At 37.9% G+C, this 23,364-nt stretch overlaps 1 protein-coding gene across 3 annotated transcripts; it reads right to left on the bottom strand.

Moving 5' to 3' along the window:
* Positions 1-4,716: 4,716 nt before the first annotated feature.
* LOC139720114 (1-aminocyclopropane-1-carboxylate synthase-like protein 1) lies at positions 4,717-23,151 on the bottom strand. Of its 3 annotated transcripts, none has more exons than XM_071631485.1 (13): positions 23,041-23,151; positions 20,990-21,301; positions 19,929-19,988; positions 18,429-18,569; positions 17,547-17,613; positions 13,985-14,082; positions 13,631-13,708; positions 12,966-13,066; positions 11,818-11,959; positions 10,591-10,735; positions 7,683-7,825; positions 7,096-7,249; positions 4,717-5,318 (listed from the first exon to the last, which is right to left on the bottom strand). In XM_071631485.1, exons 2-13 carry the CDS (start codon positions 21,122-21,124, stop codon positions 5,260-5,262), a joined length of 1,323 nt encoding a protein of 440 aa, XP_071487586.1. In that variant the 5' UTR covers positions 21,125-21,301; positions 23,041-23,151; the 3' UTR covers positions 4,717-5,259. The 3 variants fall into 3 exon arrangements, with proteins under 3 accessions (XP_071487586.1, XP_071487587.1, XP_071487588.1); XM_071631486.1 differs by having other exon boundaries at positions 20,990-21,148; positions 23,041-23,110; XM_071631487.1 differs by lacking the exon at positions 20,990-21,301 and having other exon boundaries at positions 23,041-23,131.
* Positions 23,152-23,364: the final 213 nt, after the last annotated feature.

Below are 23,364 nucleotides of genomic sequence, written 5' to 3'. Positions count from 1 at the left end.
AATTTGTTCAAATGAACAATATTTCATGCATTTTGAGCTCACCTCAACTGAGGAAACTCTGGAATTCATATCAGTCATCCTGAAGAGAAGACAAATAATTTGTGAAAACTTTTTCATGAGCTCTCATTTCATGATGTTTTGCAGAAAGGATTTTTAGAAGATTTGAGTGGACCACAGGTAGGCCCTAAATGCTTAATATCCCTTTTTGTTCTCCCCACTTTCAATATTGAACTTAAACATCCACATGTATCCCCATTGTTTAACATTATTTTGTCAAGGATATTCGAATTGATCTGGTGTATTCTCCATATTTTGGTCGGCCTAAGTTACATTGGGTGATTTTAAGATCATTGCTAGCTCTATCTCAGCGCTAACTCTGGCATTAAAACCAAACCCGAATTATCAGTCAATGGTAGCAGGTTGACCACAAAATTATGATGTAATTCCGGTTGCGGGTGCTGTGCTTAGTGTTGAATGTTGTCCGCTGAACTGAGCTCCACTGTTTGTGTTGGCAATTTATGTGCGATGCGTTTTCCCCATTGGCTTACTCTTGCCTCTAGGGATTTACATTATCGTATTTATCATTTCAAGTTTTGCGTGGGTGTCAATGATGCTAAACTATGCGCAAGACCCGCATAAATACACGTAAATGCACATTTTACATGTAAGGTCAATGCGATGGCCACCCATGGCACGTAAATGCTTAACAGTCCAGCCATTTCGACATATATAGATCTTAACCTGGGAGCAAAATGAAGATTGTTGTGTTTTGGAGAAGGAATGAAATTTGTGTTTGATAATTTTCATCATCATTAAATCGTATGTGTCTTAAACTAAACATCAACTTAACCATATCTCCGAGTATAGTATAACATTTGGCTATGCTCCATCACTTCTTCTTGCTGCACAATTCCAGCTCGATCCCACAGACTTTCCGGTGGTTAGATGGTAACACCCGGTGTTGGGGGAACGACAATTTTGATCAGTATTGCTTGTGTGAGTATCGGTGTTGGAACTCAATTTTAAAAGGCAATGAACTGAACATTGAACTTGATATCACACAGTGTGTGGAAACTCTTTTTGCTTTCTTATTCAGCCATTAAAACCATGCCATGAGACTTCACAAGTTAGTTATCTATAGACAGATGAAATGGAAGATTTGATATAGCAATTGATTAATATGCAGAAGTGATGGGTTCCCTCTGTAGCTTCAGTTCCTTTTTCATACATAAAGCTGCCAATATTTGCTTGTTCATTTGCTTTTAAAATTTGTGTTAAAGTGTGTGGAACAGGTGATCCTTAACATGTGACAGGGTCTGGGGGATAGAACTCCATTGAACTACTAGTTCGGGGACATTCACACACACTTCTTATGCACTCGGATCATTTGTTTTGTTTTTAGTGATGTCTAAATACATTGAATATTCAACATGAACTTTGAGTATGATGTGTAATAAAGCTGTTCAGTTTTTTGATAATCTACGACCAATTGGCCAATGATGGTTTATTTTGTGTGTAAATGTATAACAATAGTACAGTGGACTCCCGTTATAACAAACAGTTTTCTTTCTTTACAGTATACACTGAAATTTCATTAACACAGAACAAATAATAAATGCAAAGCATAGAGCAGATAATGTTGCAGCCTGAATTTTTACTTCGTTGTAACTGGAATTTTGTTATGACTGAAATTAATGTTAAACAGCTTCATAGTCTTAACTATACACAGCCCAGTTGCTGTATAGTTCGCATGGCGTCTGGTCTGGCTAGTAGAGCTTATAGGGGAATTGAAAGTTCATTTAATGAAAATCGGTTTTGAAATGACTGGGATATCCCAAGAGAGCATAAAACGATGCGATTGTTATGTCGTGGCCTGTTGCATTTAACAAGGCTCGCTTTGTTTGGATATCACAAACGTGTCACGACCAATTTTCATCAAATAGATTTTGAATTCCTTTAGGAATTACATGTATGTTCTTACTTTCATATTTCACAAGCGCTTTGTCATGATCTCACACGTAAAAACACACACGCACACACACACACACAAACGCAAACATGTTGGAAACCTTGAACCCTAATCCAAACCAATACTGTACCAAATTTGCAACGTCCGCACATAATTTTTCGAAGCCACACCATGTCACCCCAAAACAGGCACAATTTTGTTATCTTGTGTACATTTCCTCTGGAAAACAGTGCTCTGGCATAAAAGTCATAAAAGCCTGATAATTTTTACAATTAATCATTTTCATTGATTGATTTTATGCTAATTATGGTAGAAAAGTGGTCAGTGACAATTTCCAATTAAAAAAACAGAAAAAGCAAATGTTGAAAAACAAAGAAATACACAAGAAATTCTGAAAACAATAAAATACATAAGAATTGAAATGAGTTTTGGAAAATTTTGTGATGTACGATTGTTGAATATGCCAAAACAGATAAACAGACCAAAAAGTAGACTCTCAATGCCTTTAATTGGGCTAAAATATGATCTTGAGCTTAGTTTGCATAATTGATTGATTAAAATTAGAAATTGATTATTTCAAAAAATTTTGTGATGCAGTGTTGTATATTATGACGTGGGTGTCACGCATGCCAAATTTCGTCGCGATCGCACCACCAATGGCCAAGATCTCGGGGGGGTGGAATCTGCCCCCCCCCCCCCAGGTTTACCATAGCCAAAAAAACCCGCCTGATTAGGGTAACAGAAACCCCGCCTTGGAACCGCAATCGGCGCTTTTTTCTACACTGATTGGAAAACTCGATGTGAGACAAAAATGCAAGATGTCATTTGCTTCCTGCCAGACTGTTTATTTCTACTGCTTGTTGGCATGATTTATAACTATATTTTGATGTGAGATATGAGATATTTATATTTTTCATTTTCTAATGTCACATTATTGGTAACTGCTAAGAAAAAACATCGCGATGAAATTTTGCATGCGTGAGACCCACGTCAGAATCTACAAGATTGTGTCATAAGATGTTCTTAAACAATCGATTTCTAATTTTAATTAATTAGTTATGCAAATTAAGCTCAAGATCATATTTTAGCCTGATTAAAAGCATTGAGAGTCTAATTGTTTTGGACCTGTAACTCCCCCCCCCCCCCCCCCAGCCCTTTTAGGGTTAAAGGTACATGGATTCAGGATCAAAGAGAGCACTGTTGGTTTGTTAAAATATCAACACCTGTTCTACAAGTGTATGTGACGTAAGTGGTTGCAACCAACATCACTACATGTACTCTGAAAACATAGGACTTCATGTTTGAAAACGATATCAGTATGATCTTATTATTCAAGTGTCTCCAAACATTGTTACATCATCCAGTTACGGAAGCAAATTGAGTTTGTACTTTGTTGTTGTTTTTTTGGAGGTGAATGGCTAGGAGTTTGCTGCATCAGCTATAGTGCTACATGATTCTCCAGTGGACAAGGATATTCATCAGAGTAAACCAGCCATTGTAATACTGTTACATATACACGTATTATGCAAGTGGATGTCGAGAGTCTTTACTTCCACCAGACTATAGCCTCATGTCTTGACATAGTGAAATGCATGATGTCAGAAGATATCTCTTTGAGGTGTCGTGATTGTTTCTGCAATGCATGTACAATGTACCTTCTATGATTACCTGTTATATAATATTATGTATGTTTCATTTGATGCATGATATATCATTTTCTTTGTACCATATGATGTACTTTATATGTGTATGTATGTTTATGACAGAAATAAAACAAACAAACAAACAGGTGTACTTATTAAAGTAGTTGCAGCATTTATTCCTTATCATAAATGCAAAAATAAAAAGATATACTGTACATCTTATATTTCACCTGTTTTTAAGATTAATGATGATGTACATATTTGCAGCATTTATATCTATATCTTGAATCAACAGTTACGTAGTACTTGCTGTACCCTTGACCTGCTTAAATTATTAAAAAGTAAATCTAGTTTCACACCTTCAAATAGGTCACTGTGCATGTGACGTGTGGGGAACAGAAACAAGCCATGTGAATTAGTTATATTTGTTATTTATATTCATACATGTACCATATTTCATAGCAAACTTTCATGATACCAGTCTCTCTTGAGTCTTTACTTTAACAATAAATTCAAAATCAGATGTATAATTATAATCAGTTGTAGTTTGCAGAAAACAAAGCTTAGTCCCACACAAGAGAAATCACATTTTCATGCCTTCCATGTTGATTTTGTACATACATTGTAGTACATATTGAAAAGCACGAATCTACTGTAAAATTCTGTACTCTGATGACTAGCAAAGTGGAAGCTCAGTGCAATCACGTAAAGTGATCATTATTTGGTAACTGGACATGTCATTCATTGCATTCTGTATATTTTGTTAATGATGGCACAAAACATTGATAAAAGAAAAAGAAAAGTTTTGAATGATTAATCATAATCATGTGATCTACAGTGCTTCTCTACCTTGCCAGAAGTTGGAAAAATGAATGCATGATTCACCTTGACGTAATGAAAACTACTTCTACTTCTGCATCACAGCCTCAGAAAAACAATGAAATTAACCAAAGGGGATGAATTGACATCAATATTCGCTCTTTAAAAAAAAAAAAAAAATGTATTTCAGTTGTTCAGCTGCTCTTTTCATCTCCATTGCTTCTTCCCCCACGTGGATTCTACGGCAATTTTTTTAAAAATCCAATAATATCGACAAGAAAGAAAGTTGCGATGAAGCTATTCTTTGCCACACATATTCGTATGAGAAAATAATGTCAAAAACCATACACAAACAGAGCACTCCCTTTATAATGAGTATGGTTAAAATTGAACTCTCGTTATAATGAAGCAGAAATTCAGGCTCCTAAGATATCATTTTTACTTATTTACATGCATAACAATATTTTTTTTTCTTTTGGCTACAACAAAATTTCGAAAATAAGAATTGCCAGTCCTGAGGACTTTGATGGTGGTGAAATAACCACAGCGATTTAAAAGCAACCATGACAGGTAAAGAGACATGATGTAGGCCAACATGGACATGTTGAGACGGACATTCATCCATCAACATTTTATGCTAAAATTTACTAAATCAAATGTCAGCTGACACATTATTTGGGACATAAGCATGACAGCGCCCCTCTTCATGATGAAAAGAATAATATGTGGAGAAAAAAAAAATGTTCCTTGTCAAGGGTCGCTCCGAAGGTCCCAATATATCCCCTACGTTACTTTCTTTCTCCGATACTCCCAGCCTCAATGCTGCCCTCACGCGGTTCCTGACGGTTTACTGAACGACAGACAGACTTCCTTCATTCTCTTCAAGCCTGTAAGTTTATGAGATATAAAGCCGGTGGGGGAAAAAATAAAAACATTAAAAATGTAGTCTAGTCAATCAAACGCCGCCTACACTGTACACAGAGGCACACACACATTCTCACATACACGATTATTTGCACGTATGCAAAAATACAGCTCGAACAGATGATGACTGCAGCTACTGTTTGTTTTGTGAAACCAAGGAGGTTCTAAAGAATGGCGTCACAACCGTCTTATTTCATTTGCTCAATGTTCGAAGCCACCGCTCAAAAAATATTTGAAGCATGGGCCAAACAGGATCTGCCGCGCAGATACGAAGACAATTGACTCGTGTCTCATTACTAAATTACCAGCCACATTCAAAGGAAAATTATGTCTTTGTGATGGTACGGTAATTACTTTTCGATATCCCTACTTATAAAAGGTAGGTGGTACAGACACGAGGATGCGCAAATAGAAATTGAACAAAAAATGCTGAAATAAAGATGAAAATTACTTGACTGGGCATACCCATGCACTAATCTGACATATCTATCAATAAAGAATTATCCTTGAAGATTGTTCCATATTAGTTTCATTATAAGTGGAACTTTAGCGGAAAAGTGATAAAACCAGCTTTCCAGGATTGTACAGTTATAAATATTTTCACGTGATACAGCTCTGATCTACACTTATGCGCAAATTTCTGGACGGCATTGACTTTTGTTTTACATGCTTTAGATTAAGTGAAATTTCATTTCATTTAATAAATAAACAAAATATAGCCAACATTATGATAACGTTCAAAAACAGAGTCTTCAGATTGCTCAGCAAGACGGCGGCGTCGAACATCGATTATCAATGGCACAAGTGTACCTGTGGAATTCATTTGTACATCAATAGAAATCTGACAACAGTTTGAGTAATTACAGCCAGTTGGAACTCCATGTATAAAACCTCCTTGGTGAAACATGCTACGAGACATACACATAATTATGCTTAGCATTATTTCGTACCTTACCGTAACTCTACCCAAAAGACAAGAGTATGACTTACATGTCAAATAGATCATGATTGGTTGAAGAGAAAAATTCAATATTCTCCATTTACTGCACTAATGGCATATACATTTTCTGAGATTCAGCTTTGATTTTTCTCTTTGTTATTTGAAGGCTTTAATCTCAATTATATATCTCAAGTCGATTAAATGGATATATACAATGTACATGTACGTACCTGTTTTTACATTCAAACATTTCATATAACAGGCTTTCATACATAATACAGTCTGGTATGACATTGCACTCCCGTTTTAATAAACACGGTTATAACAAATTCTCGTTACAATAAAATCGAAATTTCTGCCACAAAATTATCACCTAAATATCTTTATTAATATACTAAATATTCACCTGTGAAGAAATTCGATATAATGAAAGAAAACCGCCGGTCCCGAGGACTTCGTTAAAACGGGAGTGCATTGAACCGGTAATACAATGCACCCCCATTATTAGCAACACGGTTATAACGAAATTCTGATTTTAACAAATTAGAAATTCAGGCCCCGACATTATCCATTCTATGTATTTTTATTGGTTATTTGCTTGTTTATAACGAAAGAGAATAGCCGGTCCCAAGGACTTCGTTACAACGGGAGTCCACTGTACGGTATTATGAAATCATTTCAATCTCCTCTTGCTTTTAAGCTCTCGCGAGCGTTAAATGATGATAAACGGTACGCATCAAACCTCCTGCATTTAAACAATCCCCACCACGCCCATCCTCAAACTTTCATTCGGGACTCACCTTCTAACAGTTCATGTTTGGGGACGGCAAAGATGATTCTAAAGAAGCCAGGATCGTCGTAGAGAAAGGTTGAAGCTGGAGGAAGCGCGACACCGTGTCCCTCGAACGCCTCGGCCAGTCGCACCTCTTCCGCAAGCGTTTTCTCCGCCAAGAACTGTAAGGGAATATTCAAGCTCACTGCCTCGTCAATCACATATGTAAATCGTTAAATTAGGTTTCGTTTAATGAAATGACAGTAACTTATCATGATTTCTTCTCTCTTTTGTTGTGTTCCTCTTTATAATTTGGAAAAATACCACGCAAATATCTGCCCAAAGCAAATTATGCCAGTATTCAATTTACTTACTGTAAATCGGAAATTAAACTATTACAGCTTTCCACGTAGAAAATGGTTGGAAAATAAATCTGTTTTCATGCAGTTTTACGTATTGCCTAGGTATTAACATGTTTTTATTTTAGGGTCTCGGTTGAATACTTTTTTCAGCTTAATTCCTTATACTGTATTTTTTTTTTCTCTTTCTTCTTCTTCTTTTTCTTCTTCTTTTCCCCCGATCATTTCGAAACGTTTTGACTCGTCATAAGTGTACCTTTCCAAAATCCGCCCAGATGAACAAGCCGGCAGTGGGCTTCAAGTAGGGCACGCCCAACTCGTCCAGGGTTGCTATGGTGATGTCTAGGTGTTCACCCAGGCTGCTGAGGTTAGTTGGGATGCAGACATTCCTCAGCCACTCTGAGGATGAGTAAGAGAGCGAAACGCAGGCAAGACAGCGAGAGCAAAAGGATGAGAAAAAGGGAACTACAAGAGGGAGGGAAGGAGATGAGTTTGTCAGAATCACGATACTCATCATACTCAACCACGATCATTGATATCAATTAGCCTGGTTTGTAGATTGCTGACGGGAAAATGGAGTGAGCCTTGGTGAAAATAAGGTCCTTATTCGAATGATAAAAGAAAATCAGAGCAGTCTACTTAGTGATAATACGGTAAGTTCATGTCCTGGATTGCGACGAATGACTCCAACAAATAGACCATTTACTATACAGGAGCGCAATTCATGTATGCATCCGCATACGACAGGGACTTATTACAGCACCATTATGGTCTCCTGTTTCGACTGCATTCAAAGCATAGAAAAGATGACAAATCATTCCATTTGGGGAATAAGCTATCTAGTATCCCTTGCATTCGGGTCTCGCAACTTTCGCTCTCGCGTTCACTTGTTACAGTTCTAATGCTGTTTTTTGGGAAGGCCATACGAAGACCAAGAAGACTACATATCATGTGGCGGACATGCCCAGAGTAGCTACCGGAGATTTCCCTTTCCCAGGCCACTCCTCTACCGCTTTGACAGACTGTGGCATCAGCGTCTACCGGAAGGAACTAGAATTATCAACGAGGGTGATTAATACCCCCTCCCCTAGTGTTGCTTTATAGTATGTGATGTGATGAGGGCAATCATACAAACAAAATGTGACCACAGTTGCTTGAGTGCTATGGTAACAGTTGGTTCCACAAGGTTTGGGTAAAAAGTGTGGTTACCATGGCAATGCATAGTCTGATACAAACACAAGGGACATTTTGCATAACTACACTTAAAGACCATCATGCACACAAAATTTGACCTTCATAGCTTGAATGGTCTATTTTGATGCAAAAATGAGTGGTTACCATGGCAACACGTTTTCCTTATACTAACACATTGGTGTCTTGCAAAACTACACTTCTAGATCATGATATATACCAAAGTTGACTTTAATTGCTTGAATGATGGAAAAGTTATTCAACTGGAAGGTTTGGATAAAATTGTGGTTACCATGGCAACGATTTGTGTGACAAACACAAAAACTATGTGTTCCACATCTATACCTCAGGGCCATAATGCCTACCAAATTTGGTTTCAATTGCTTGAAAACTGTGGAAGAAGTTCACTCCAAAGGATTTTAAAAATGCGGTTACCATGGCAACGAATTGTCCGATACAAATACAAAGGACATTTTGCAAAACTACCCTTAAAGAACATCATACACACCAAATTTCACCTTCATAGATTAAGTAGTTCAATTTGATACAAAAATGAGTGGCTACCATGGCAATAAATTTTTCTTATATTAACACATTGGTGTCTTGCATAACTACACCTCCCGATCATCATACATACTAAATTTGACCTTAATTGCTTGAATGATGTGGAAGTTATTCAATCCACAAGGTTTTGGTAAAATTATGGTTACGATGACAACGCTTTGTCTGACAAACACAAAAATTATGTGTTCCACATCTATGCCTCAAGGCCATAATGCCTACAAAATTTGATTTCAATTGTTCAAAACTGCGGAAGTTGTTCACTCCACAGAATTCGAAGAAAACATGCAGTTACCATGGCAACGCTTTGTTAAATACAAACACAAAGAGTGTCTTGCATAACTACACCTATAGATCATCATAGATACCAATTTTGAAATTGATTGCTTAAATACTATGGAAGTAGATCCCTCCACAAGGTTTTGTAAAATTGTGGTTACCATGGCAACGCATTGTCCGACAAACACAAAAAAAAACTTGTCTTGCACATCTGTACCTCAATATCATCATTTACCCTAAGTTTCATTTAAATTGCTTCAAAACTGTAGGAGGAGTTCGCGACGCAAGATTTTGCAACAGACCGACCGACCGACCGACCCACCATTATCACGGTGATTCCTACAATACCCCCTTCACACTACGTGTGGCGGGGGGTATAAAGAGGTGAAAATGTGTTAGTTGCGTTTCCCCTCCCTGCTTGCACAATGACTTCTCATGTATTCGTCCTCATACACTGTACATCTATTGGGGTCTAGGGCAATTACCCCCTGGGCAATTACCCCGCACCCTTCCCCTGGCCCTAATCCTAATCCTAATCCTGAACCTAATCCTATCCCTAACTCAAACTCCTAACCCTAACCCTAACCCTAACCCTAATCGTTACTCTAAGCTTACCACTAACCAGTATTTAGCCGGGGGGTAATTGCCCTCTCGGGGTAATTGCCCGGATACGCATCTATTGTATACTTAACTGCGTATTATGTTGTAGCTATCATAACTGTTTTGAGTGCAGTAATCAATTTCCAATTGAGACTCAGTATTTTTGTGTGAAACTTTTTTTAGCTCAATTTACATTGCTACCATTGGTATATGTCCGCAAATATCCTGCCCAGCCTCTATGAATAGGCCAACATTATTTCAAAAAATTGGCCTGACCTGAAGAAGTAAAACTCTAGAAAAAGTTTGGCGAAAAGCAAAGCTCGCTTTTCCAAAAGACCGCTGACGCAATTCAGACGGGTTGTGACTTTACCATAAAGTCTCCTTTAACGTAATGTCCCCAGTTGTTGTCACACATGAATATGGAAATATTATGAATTTCCCATCATATTTTTTTTTTTAGTTAAAAAAGACGTTATTGCCAAAGCTTAAAACAAGTCAATGGAATTAAGTTAAGTTGACAAGCCTAGTTATACCTCGATCTTCCAATAGTTTGGAAGCGGCAAACTGGTTGTAGGTTGGCATGCCAAAGAATGTCGACGCCAGGTTACACGTTGCCTGAACGAGGTCCTTGTTCCACGAGTAGAAGGCAGAGATTGGGGACCCGGGCATACCAAAATCCTGTAGGTATAGTAGGGACATTTATCGGGCTTCTGGTTCAATACCCACCATAAACACAATACTCGAGTAAATCTTTTGCCAACAAACACCTTTTAGGAACTGACAAGTCATACGTCTCCATCCATGCATATTTCTTTTCCGTCAAAAATTAATGCAAAAACTTAATAATCATGCCCCTGAAACGAAACAATGAATAATTATTGTAATCATGATTTTTATTGAAACATGAGTAGCACGGGCAGTACGCAAAATTTGCAGATTTCAAAAGAAAAAGAACAAAGAAGAAGGGACATTGAAAGGAAATTCGTCGAGCCCGACAAGCATCGAGGAAAACATCGTACACACGTTAAAATGCCGCGGATAACGGCCGAGTTCGATGTGTCTTTCCCTTTTTGTGAGATCGCACGATGAATGAAGAGCGAAATACAGCTTCCAAGACACGAGTTTTGGCCCATTCAAACTGTGACTTAATCTGATGAAACGATTTGCAGATATCTGGTAATTGCTCAGAAGGTGCAATTCAGTCAACTAAAATTTACACAGGAGAGGCGGAGCTACTTAATGAACGTGATCATCATATCAATCTATGCATGTCTTATTTCATCTTCTTTCCTTTCGCGTCACTTTCCAAATACAACTGGATTTTTAACATAGCCGTAAGACAATAGAATTACAAGTGTATGTACTGACAGTCAACGTTGTCATATTTCTTGTTTTAAAAATTCCAGATCCGTGATACAGTGCACTCTCGTTATAACGAAAACGGTTATGACGAAATTCCGGTTACAACGAGGTAAAAATACATATTCTCCATTATCCGCTCTATGTGTGTGTGTGTGTGTGTTTTATAATGTCTATTTGTTCTGTAACGTTATAACAAAATTTCGATATAACGAAAGAAAAGTGCCGGTCCCGAGGACTTCATTATAACGGGGGTCCACTATATTTTATACACTAAACGGGTTTCATCAATTGATGCAGAATTGAGATTAATATTACTTAATTTGAAAAAAGTAGATAGAGAAATACATAAAAAACCCCAACAAAACACGTAAGTTAATGACAAAGAGTATAACACTGACCTTACTAAACCCCCACATGACGTGGGTTCGTTGGATGTCTGGAATCTCTTCCAGGTCAAAGCCGAGTACGCTTGAGTTCGGGACTGACTGGTCGTATATGCAGCAGAGGTAGATCTCGTCCAGAATGCAGTGGATTTCATGCCTTTGTATTGTGACGTCAGAGAAGGGAGAAAATGCTTGCACTCATCACCATAATGTTAAGGCATCAATATTGAAGTGACTTTCACACCTGAAATCGAAGCGATCTGCGGTGATGTCCACACGTTATTAGTATCCTAATTCAAGTTCCTGAAAGTACTAATGTGACGTTCACACTTAAATGTTTACATGCATTCACGTTCACACTGAACGAAGCATACGGCGTTCACACCGCTGTATAGTGAATTTCGGTAACGTTCACTTGTGAACACGTTGAGGACGAGCTGTTTTTGCTTTACCACACAATTCCTAAAGACAACTGCCCTAGTAATACTCTGGAGTAGTCTTCATAGTTTTGAAAGTGGAGATGACATCTAAAAGGATCTTGTCAAGCTCACCTTGATCATCAAAATTAGCTTACATTACTTTCACGCTCGAAAATTGAAGAGACTTTTGCACCTCGTCATTGGAGTAGTAGCTTTCGTTTTATCTAGTCCCTACAAGCTGGCAATATGTAACAATTTCATCCTTTTTTTCTTTTCTTTTTTTTTTTTGCAACTAGGAGGTTACTCTCTCTGCGGATTAGTACTGTTCCAATGACATTCCATAATGACCAGATAAAGACACCAAATCTACCGACTATCTAAATCAAACTGCTCTCTGACAAAGACGAAGGATGGAAACCAGTCGCTGCGGGTTACTGGCATGTTTTGCCCGGCATCTGGACACCAAAGACGCACAAGGTTCCCCTGTAACAGCTTTATTCAAGTTTCTAATCTTATGATACTGTTTACGACACTTTCGACGTCGCTTTGGACTCTATAGAAGCTGAAACTTTGTAGTCATTGGTTTAGGCTATTACCAAAGCCTTCCGTCAATACTTACGTCAATACTTACGTGCACTATAAAAAAATAATTATATAAAACTTAATAAACAGCCAATTTCAATGATCCACCCCTTCCTTGAGTAATGATGTAAATATATATATTTTTAACGTTTATATTATTACCTCTTGCAGAAATTCATGTAAGTGAGAACTTGCTCCTTTGTGTAGACGATCCCCAGCGGGTTTTGTGGATTGACGAGAAATAGACCCGTGACCTTGTGACCCTGTGACGAAACAGACATTATTCTCATGATTATATTCATTTCTGTTCATTTTGAGAAGGTGTCTATGCTGGAGATGAGTGAATGGTAGTGCAATACTAATTACAATGATAATCATAACAACGATGAACAGTAAGGCTATAGCAATTGTAATGATGATAAAGATTCTTTAATGCAATTCATCGGTATTGCAGTCTAACGAATACTGAAGAAGTTGCACAAAACACTTGATAATCTTTTCTTTCTTTTGTGAGAAGAGCGACAACATTGCATCTCTGCATTGGAATTCATGCATTTTTTGAAAGGGATAGAAAAAAAGAACTACATCTCTGCAGTTTTGATCACAATGAAAAACCAAAGACTGAAGAACAGAGTGACATCAACGATTCCAAAAACGACCCTTATAAGAAGTTAAAAAGTGGTGCAAACTTTCCGTATTCCACTACAGGTATGTTGAAGTAACATCAAACAGCGATGACTAGCAACGCTCGGATAATGAGATAACCGACAATGAAGGCAGCTAAAACTTGATGACAGCAATTAGATCCAATTCAGATGCGAACGAACCTTCTGTTTAGCTTCATTAAGCGCTGCCTCCAACATCTCATCGGTGAGTTCATATGCGTCCCCTCCATTCGGTCCCGGCTGTATAGTGCGTAAAAAGTCCAGATGAAGAGATTACACAGTGAACGTGATCATGTTTGCAATAACGAGCAAGTATAAATCCAAGTATTGAATCAACTAATTAGAGAAGTATTAACATTGTATGTCAAAGAAAAAAAAAAACAGACATACGAAAAGACAAACGTGGAATACAGATGTGGATCGAGGAAGAAAGGACATACACACGAAAACCAACCAACCAACAAACAAACAAACAAACAAGTAAGCTAAAAAACAAAACAAAAAACTATCAGAGACCTCGCTGCTGAGCGGCACGGGGTAGACCGTCACGTTTGAGAGCGCCTCAAAGTCCCGGGGAATAGCACCGTACATCGGCGTCGGGGACAGGAAGGTGTCTGTATCATTACAGTCAAAGAAACATACATGTATTTGGTTTGAGTAATGCTTAGAAATTAATGCATAATATCTCATACATTAACCCTAAGTTACCTGGGGGGGAGGGGGGCACTATGGCCCCCTTCAGATCTCGGCCGTTGATCGCGCGATCGCCGCAAAATTTTGCATGAACATAAAGCTGGATGTAATCTACAAGACCGTTCAGTTAAATTTTCAAAAAAATTGCATTTTCCCTTTCAAATTAATTGATTATGCAAATATATGCAAAAACCTCATTTTCGTCTGTAATTGGCTTTTAAAATCTTATGGAATGCTGATTTTTTGGTGTAAATATTCCTAGTGACATTCTGAACATTTGTGCGTAAAAAAAATCAGTATCGAAATTAATTTCTTATGTTTTTTATTGTTTTATCATTTTTTATGTATTTCCTTGTTTTTTCGAACCTTTGTTTTTGTTGTTTTTTTAGCAGAATTTGTCATACACATTTTTTAAAGCATAATCATACTAAAATAAATTGATTTCAGCCATTAAAATCAAGAATATGAGTGTTTATATGAATTAATTGAAAAAACAATTTGTAATGACTTTGTACACAAAATCACGTTTTTGAGCAATTTTGGGGTTGACGAAAATTTTTTGAAGGGGCGTGGCTTCGGAACGGTATGCCCGGGCGCGACAAATCTGGTCTCAAAAGTCGCGCGAGACTTGATCCAAAGTAAAAAGTCAGCGAGCGGCGCGGTCAAAAAATTTTGCGCGCCGATGGTCGCGGAATTCGTCAAAAGATGCCCCCCCCCCCCAGGTAAGTTAGGGTTAAACGACAAACAGATACTTTACAAATGTTAACAGGATACAGAACATCAAAGTTCTATGCAATGCGTTATGCTGGTTACGTAAAACCTGTGTGATTTATATGTATCTGTATAATGTAATTATATATTTTATATGAAAAATTGTATAAAAAATTGTATTATATTCATCGTATCGTCTATATTAAGGCATGGCATCATTAAACGGCTCTTGAATATCAATGAAATTACCGCTGGAACCTGTGAGGATAGGGATTGTATGAGGTGGCTTTAACTGATTTGCATCTTAGTCGTAATCATAAAATCAATTGCATAAAGTGCAAAGTTTGTTTTGTGGTTCGTTTGTGTTTTGTTTTTGACTATGGCTTTTTTTTCCTTTTTTTTTTTTTTTTTTTTTTTTTTTTGTCGTGGGCCTTCCAAGTCTATACCAAGAAATAATGAAATAATGTGGAACAAACCTTTATAAATTACAACCTTTACAAATAGTACCGAAGCCAACAGCCCATCCTTTCTGACTACCAAAAAAAAAATGGATCATTTGGCTGAAAAAAAAAATATAGCAAAGAGGAGTTCCTATGATATTATAAGAGTTTAGAAAACTTAACTAGAAAAACAGCAAACTTCTATTGAAACATGAGGTGAAAACAGTCAAAATACAGATTCTTTCCAACTTCGGAATGGTTGAGAGGTCTACAGAAGTGCAACATAAGCCAGCGCTAATGTTCTTGCAGCCCTAAAGAGGGCCGAAAGTCCCACACGTTCCGGTAATGCCTGTATGGCCTTGAGCAAGGGACATCGCACTATGAAAACAAATCGTGTTAGTCTTTAATGGGCTGATGGATGTGAGTCTATGTTAGATGGAAGTTTGTACTGAAGTCGACAACAAATTTCAGTCGTTGGATGCGTTGATTCCTGTGTCTGTTACCATTTAACTCTTTCATTACGACAGGCGACTTTTGTTTGTATCATGTAATAATCTAAACTTCGATATGCCCGGCCTGCGAACAAGGTTAATATATCGATCCTTTATAATCATCTTATGTCAGAAGGCCAACATAATGGAGTTTCCTGCTTTCTGAACATCAGATGATAGATGAGCAATACAACTTAATACAAAAAAAGATTTAAAAGTCTGGTAAATGTACGACTAAAGACCACGCCACACGACTTTCGGTTCCACGACTAAGTGACTATGGATCTGAAATAAACAAGCGTGTTTATTCTGAGGCTATTGTGATTTATTTCGGATCCAAAGTCTGTCCGTCGTGCGACCAAAAGTCGTATATGGTGTGGTCTTACGACTGGCGACTTTGGTTTGCACCACGCAATGCTATCTATACATTCTGAAATGCCTACATGGCCTATGAACATGATTAATTGATCCGATATCTTATGCGAGTACATAACGGTGTTTCCTACTCTCCGAACATCAAAGTATAGGTGAGTAATATCAGTAGAAAAAAATGGGGCGAGTATTAAAGGGATGGCACAGTTTCATTGAGAGTTTCCAACTTCTTTTGACATTTTTAGATAATGAGAAACCTATGATAATGTGAAAGAGCATAACTCCTAGAGGAATACAAAGTTTCATAAAAATTGGTTTTGAAATGACTGCGATATCCCACACAAAGGAATCCTGATAAAAGGTGGGTCCTAATTTTTACTAGAATTGCTTTGTTTTCCTTTGTTTTTGGATATGTCATTTCAATACCAATTTCATCTAGTAAATTTTGAATTCTTCTTAGTATTGTATATATGCTCTATATTTCATAAAGTGGTTTCTAAGTATCTCGCAAAAAGTTAAAAGCTGAATACTCATCTCAACCAACTACATCCCTTTAAAAGTCGGGTAAATAAATTATACGACCGACGTGTTTATCAGACCAATAAAACATGAATCTTTGAACTTCCCCATTGATCGTCCTGTTTGTATAACAGTCTTCCGTTCGCTAAAGCAGCCAGATCGAAAGGGCGTACATTTATGCATTGTGCATGTGTCAAAAAATACCCAATGTTCAGTAAATACGTTTACAACTCGGGCCACCAAGCTTCGTGATACAATAAACGCATTTCTACGCTCTACTCTTTAATGATTCTAAACAAGCATCAGACGCCTGTGTTAATTCTATGTATAAACTACATTACATGCACGTTCTCTGATAAACTTAGCTCATGGTTTAGAGACTGCATTGTCAGCAAATTTGTCCCGTATTGCTTGTTGAAAATCCCTCAAGGGGGGGGGGGGGTGTGATCACGCCCCCTTTTTTGAGCTAATTCAATTCCCTTCAAGTTCATTTCATATCTTTGCACAAATACAAAGTACAGCATAACCACAAAAAAAAAAAAGAATAAATATCTCTCTCTTTCTTTAATCCCCTCTATGGGAGATATAAGGGACAATAATTCGTAAATGACATTCTTTTGTTTAAAAACATCCCGTAACTTTTGAAAAAGAGTTTGGTCCAGCAACAAGGCTAAAACTTTCTCAACAAGGTAAAAAAAAAATAAGTGTAAACAAAATATTGAAAATCGTTTGCAGGAGAGTCACGACGAGATCACCGTTCGCAAAGCTTATTTCTTATGCTATCTCTGTATTCTGCCACGTGTAATCACAGTAAAATGAATTAATAGCGTCACCTTTAGTTTACCTACTCACCACCCTCGTCGGAGAGGAGATAGGCGACAATGTACATTATGGCTGTCACACGATTTACTATCATCACCTGTGGATGGGTCAAGGGTTGAAAGACGAACACAAATAGTTGTAGTAGTGTTTCTGGCGTGGAGTGGTACGCAAATGCGATTATATTATTATTATAATTTGCCCTTTCAAATACCGTTGTTTCTACATGCGCACCTTCACGAGCTACGGTAATACCCTTAATTTGAAAGAGACGTAACTTTCAAAAAAGTTACCGGTATACAAATTTACTTTTTTATTCTACCGAATTACTTCATATAAGAAATCTTTAAAAGCATCATAGCCCTTAACATGCTGACAGGCCTAACTGATATGAGAGCTTTGATTTCTCCGTCAGAATGCTAATCATATGATCTCTTACTCATACTTATATCTTCGGAGTGTTTTTGAAAATAATAATATGGTCCTCAGCGAGGTGATCCAAACGTGCACCAACAAAACAAAACAGGGCAAAACAAAATCGCACGTTTATGAGATGACTTCGAAAAATTTGTTATTAAGAACACGTAATTCCTCTTTAAATATATTTCATGAAAAAAAGCAACAATGTAACACCGGGATACGATGAAGAACGAGAAAACCAAGCTGTTCCACACTCAACTCTTGATCTTTTATACTATGCACCATAAACTATGCGATTTTTAGATGTATCAGACCCTTCTTATTTTGCATGCGTCGAGATACGGGGAAAACTTTCGGCAGTACTTTGAAAATAGTTTGGGAGCCCCTAATAGTTATGGATAACATCGTTTATCAAATGCCGAAAACCGACTAGGCCTATGTATGTTTATACGGAGGGAGATATCAAGGAAGATCTGTGTGAAGATTATATCGTACGTTATTGGGATCCAGCGGTGTTTTCGCTCCCGTCTCTTCAGTGAGAAAGCTAGCCACTGCTTTGCGGAGTCGCCACAGGCAGGGCCTTTCCGTGTACGGTAGCATCCATGGCTCCCACTGCAAGAACTCCCGTTGGTTTAGCTGGTAGTTGAGGGATGGTGTAAGAAGACCGAGGTGAAAGATGGGTTACCATGGTAATAAACCAGGCCTAGACTTTTCCACAAGATCCATTAAGATCCGGTGAAGTTAGAGGCCTCGTAACTAATGGTATATATTTTGTTTTATGCGTCATGTTTCCCTCGACATCAGCGCCAAACATTATCAAACTGCACTGAACTCTTTTGAATTGGATGAGGAATGAAGGATGAATGTTTGGTTATAATGACGTGATACTTTCCCGAAAGACTGATTAAAGAGAGCGAAGCACTTTAATTCATGTTATTTTCATTGCTTTATCATGGTATATGCATAACTCTTGATTATCTATCCAAACAGATAAGCATAAATTTCACAATATAATCCACAACAATTAAACGGCATTTTAATAAACGGTGTACATGTGTATTTACCAAATATACAAGATTCCACTGCTTTATATCATATTGATAATAAACGTAACGTACACTGTATAATGTACTCAACTGTACGTAAAAAAAAATCACAATTGCCATCCCGCAGTTACATTTTACCTCAGGCTTCAAGAGAAGTCAGCAGGCAAACACTGTTTCCTTGGCTTAGAATGCATATATATGGAGTTATCATGTTCTATGATAATGAGTAGATTGATCTGTGTATCATGATGATACGCTTAGTTGATATCAATGACTTTAGTCTATAATGACTGGACTCTTCCCTACAGTCGGAACGAGTCAGGGGCCTGTTTCATAAAGATTGAGCGTAAAAGTTGCAAATTGCGTTTCATAAACAACTTTGGATGGCAAGTAACACTCGATCAACTGAAATTTACTCTTCATTTTCTTGAAATCAAGCGTAAGAGTCTTTATGAAACAAGACTTACGCTCAAAATTGAACTTACGCTCCATTTACTGAGTTACGCTCAATAAATCGAGCGTAAGATCAATCGTAGCTCTTTACAAAAAGGGGCCCAGGAATGATAATGGACCATCAAACACATTTTCCTCTTACGATAATTACTTTATTAATAATTACAATCTTATATATTCCATCAGTAACGATGGATGAAAAATATATATAATGTATAGGCCTACATTTGTAAATAGAATATAGATAGAAAAAAGATTCAGGTCCGGGTGCATGGAGGGATCTGTTTAAAGTTATAGTATCTCTTGCGCCTCAAAGCTAGTTGTATAGGGTCTACATTTTGATAGGTAAAGTCCGTATTAGTACTATTACAGAGAACGCTGTGTGATGCGATATTTTTTGTTCAATACAGTATATCCGTTGCCTAACTCCGATTACTAAACCACAGTCGTTGAGGAAAAATTACGACAAGAATGAAAAGATTAAGTATAGGCCTACCTTCTCAACGATGATCGGCGCCAGACAGGTGTTCTGTGCTGTGCTCAAATTCACGAGGCCCTGGTGTAAAAGGAGAAGAAAACACGTTCGGAAAGTATTATTAAAAGAACACTTTGGACTTCTAAAAATTACCTTCATTACGATGGCCTTCACCTTGAATGGTTATTATCCATCCCTCCCTACAGCAGTTTCAGCGATAAAAAGTATCGACAATTATTATTATCAATCACATATATTACCAATTATTACCTATACGAGGTAGATTTATTACCAAATATAACGCTGGTTATAGGGCCTACATCAGCTCAGTCATATGAGAACAGCCCTTTACAAATATCGAATAGCGCCACTACATATAAACTCGGAAAGCAGATTTTCAAATAATTTGATCGGCAACAAAAATCATGAATAGAATGTCGTTTTCAAGATGTTTTCACCCACTATGTCCTAGGGTAATAATAATAGCAGGCCCTCTGGTAGAGCACTGACAACACTGAAGAGGCTACCCTGGATAAATAAGACCTTATTATTATTATTATTATTATTATGACGTGTAGTATTTTCTTTAACATCACTTTTTTCCCCCTGATATTCTACAGGGTTACCCGCCTCCGCTCGATACGCTCCTTCTCTAGTGTAGCGTCACCTCCCCTTCCCCCACCCCCCTTGCTCCCATCGCACCCCCAACAACCGCCTGCCCCATCCCCCCCCCCCCCCCCCCCCCAAAAAAAAAAAAATCCCAGTTACGTACGCGGCTCTGCTGATCACGGATCTATGACTTGATAACATTACAGTTTTACACAGTCACATCCACTCAAAACGCAATAAAATTGTAACAAAAATATTCATAAGAAAAATGACGTCTGGTATACGCTATACATGGAGATATAGATGAGGAGGATCGGGGGAACACGGTCCGTAAAGGTGAACGCATTTAAGAATAATGTTCCCATGATCCAAGGTCGCCAGGTCTATACGCAGTACTACACTGTGATGCGCAGGTGCCTACATGAACGGCAACGTAATGCAATGTCTATATAACATGAACAAGCAGGACAAACCTGAGGGTTCTCCGTGGGATGATATGGATTTCTCATAGCTTTCCCCATCTGATTCATATGCACGGGGTTTGCTTTGATCACTTGGATGAAACGCTCTCCTCGCTTCGATAAGTATGCTCCAAAGCGACTAGCCATCTTGCTCCACACAACGGTCTCGATCTAAACAAAATGTTTTCAGTAGTACACAATGTATCGTCATTTGCACACGTCCTGCGCTTGCCCTGAGCTGGTCTGCTGGCTGACTTGCCCCATGCGCGCCGGCGGCCAGGGCTAAACACACAGAGGTAGCTAGCTCCGCACGCTGTGTAAACGCTGCGTGCAATGAAAACAAGTCAGTGCAACGGTTACCATCTTCAATGACATGAACGTACATGGCCAAGGGGAAATGTACAATGTAATGATCCCCGCAACACATGCACAGCGAAGGGTAGTGCGATGTACAATGAACGAATGAATGAGTGAAGTAATGTGCCCGGTGTGTGTACGACGTCTGACCCATTTGTTACTGCCTGATCCATACCAGTGCGTTCATTGTATACCTCTATGATACTGTCCTTCGCACAGTATGTCTTCTATGTTCAATTCTCATGGAAAGTGATTTTAAAGCTCATCCGATCATATTACACCCGTACAAGTATTGCACTGTAATTAATTACTTATATTGTTGAAGCTGCCGTATTAAAACAGTAACACCGGTTTATCATGTTTATAAAAGGCCTTATCTATGTAGGTTTGCTTACTTTCATGCAGTTTCAATGTATGATACACAATACATTTGCAGAATATCTATAATATGTTCCATAATTATTATAGGCCCTACAAATATGAATTTAAAAGTATATAGATCGACCTAACTTAATGACAACTACGGTGTATACGTTTTATGTTCATGTCCTTATTGATATAATAAAAACAATAAAACATTTGAAGATAATCTACTAGGCCTAAACATGTCATAATATGAAAAAGGTATATAGTAGTAGTAGTAGTTAATTCTTTATTAAAAATCACACCCGTCACACGGACGGCCGGCCTAAAAAGGCCTAGGAGTGATATACATTAACAAATTATATGAATATATCATGTAAGACAAACAGACAAAAATAATTTAACATAATAAAACAGAGAGTATAGTGGGCTAAATAACACATAAAAGAGATATTCAGTTGTGGGAATATAATAAATTGTTACGGCACTTTAAGGTTGGCAAAACTGGCTACTTGACAGCACAGTGACTCTCATGACATAAAAAAAAGGAATTGTTGGGAAATGGGTAACTGAGGGAAAGTAAGATCTCTTTCTGATATAATACTGAATAATTGTGATCTGAAATCATCATATGCAGAACAAATCATAAAACAATGAAACTCATCTTCTACATCACCAGAATTACAGATTATACAAAATCTTTCATCGTGTGGGACATTCTTATAACGTCCGGTTTCAAGGGCAATAGGGGCACAACCATTTCTGAACAGAGCTAATGCTCGCCTGTATGTTCGGCTACAACAAAATTTCGATAGGGGCCTGTGAGGATCACGAACCGCTTGTCCCGAGGACTTCGTACACTAGTCAACGGGAGTCTACTGTATCGGGTGACGACTAATATCCATATATTCGTAAGGTCTCCTTCTTTCATAATGATGATGATGACGATGATGATAATAATGATAATATAGGCCTAATAATGATAATGATATGATAATAATGATAATAATAATAATAATAATAATAATATCAATTATATCAACAACAACGACAACAATCATAATAATACCTTAACATTGCGCATTTTCCATAAACGTAGGCCTACCATGGTCAAATGCGCTTTACCAGTGGAATATTAACATTAATGAAACAAGTGTTTGTTGAAGATGAGAGATTTCTGGTATTCTTCTCATTTTTACTTCATTGAAGAACTTAAGAGCGCAGTGCGTTCATCCTCGACCATTTGAGGGCAGCACTTTATCGGAAGAAGAAGAAGAAGAAGAGAGATCAGGCTGTCGATCTCAGATCTGAGATGGAAAAATTAAGAAAATAACGTCGCTTACCTGCTATGCCCTAGATGTACTGCGCCGACTACGGCAATGTATTTCTGCTGGTCCCACGAACTTGAATTGAATTTGTTTTTATGAGAATGGTGACCAACCAGGACGTTTTCACGTGGTGAAACACTCCAACAAACCTGGAGTCACGCGATAACATAGTAATTACTGTATCTACACAACCGTGGCAGCTCTTTCTTTGCACATTGGACCCTAGCCTCCATACAAGACGTTCACTTGGAAGCACTCCCCCAGAAGACGCACCTGGGTCTTCTTCGAGGTCAAGTCCCGGTGACTGGCCTTCCCCTGGTGTCCCCATCCGGATGCCTC

This window comes from Diadema antillarum, unplaced genomic scaffold (assembly GCF_040938485.1).
Source record: "Diadema antillarum isolate AM-2024a unplaced genomic scaffold, OU_Dant_1.0 scf00000122, whole genome shotgun sequence".
NCBI lineage: Eukaryota > Metazoa > Echinodermata > Echinoidea > Diadematoida > Diadematidae > Diadema > Diadema antillarum.
Note: the sequence above shows the minus strand (reverse complement) of the source record. Positions and strands in the feature narration are given on the sequence as shown.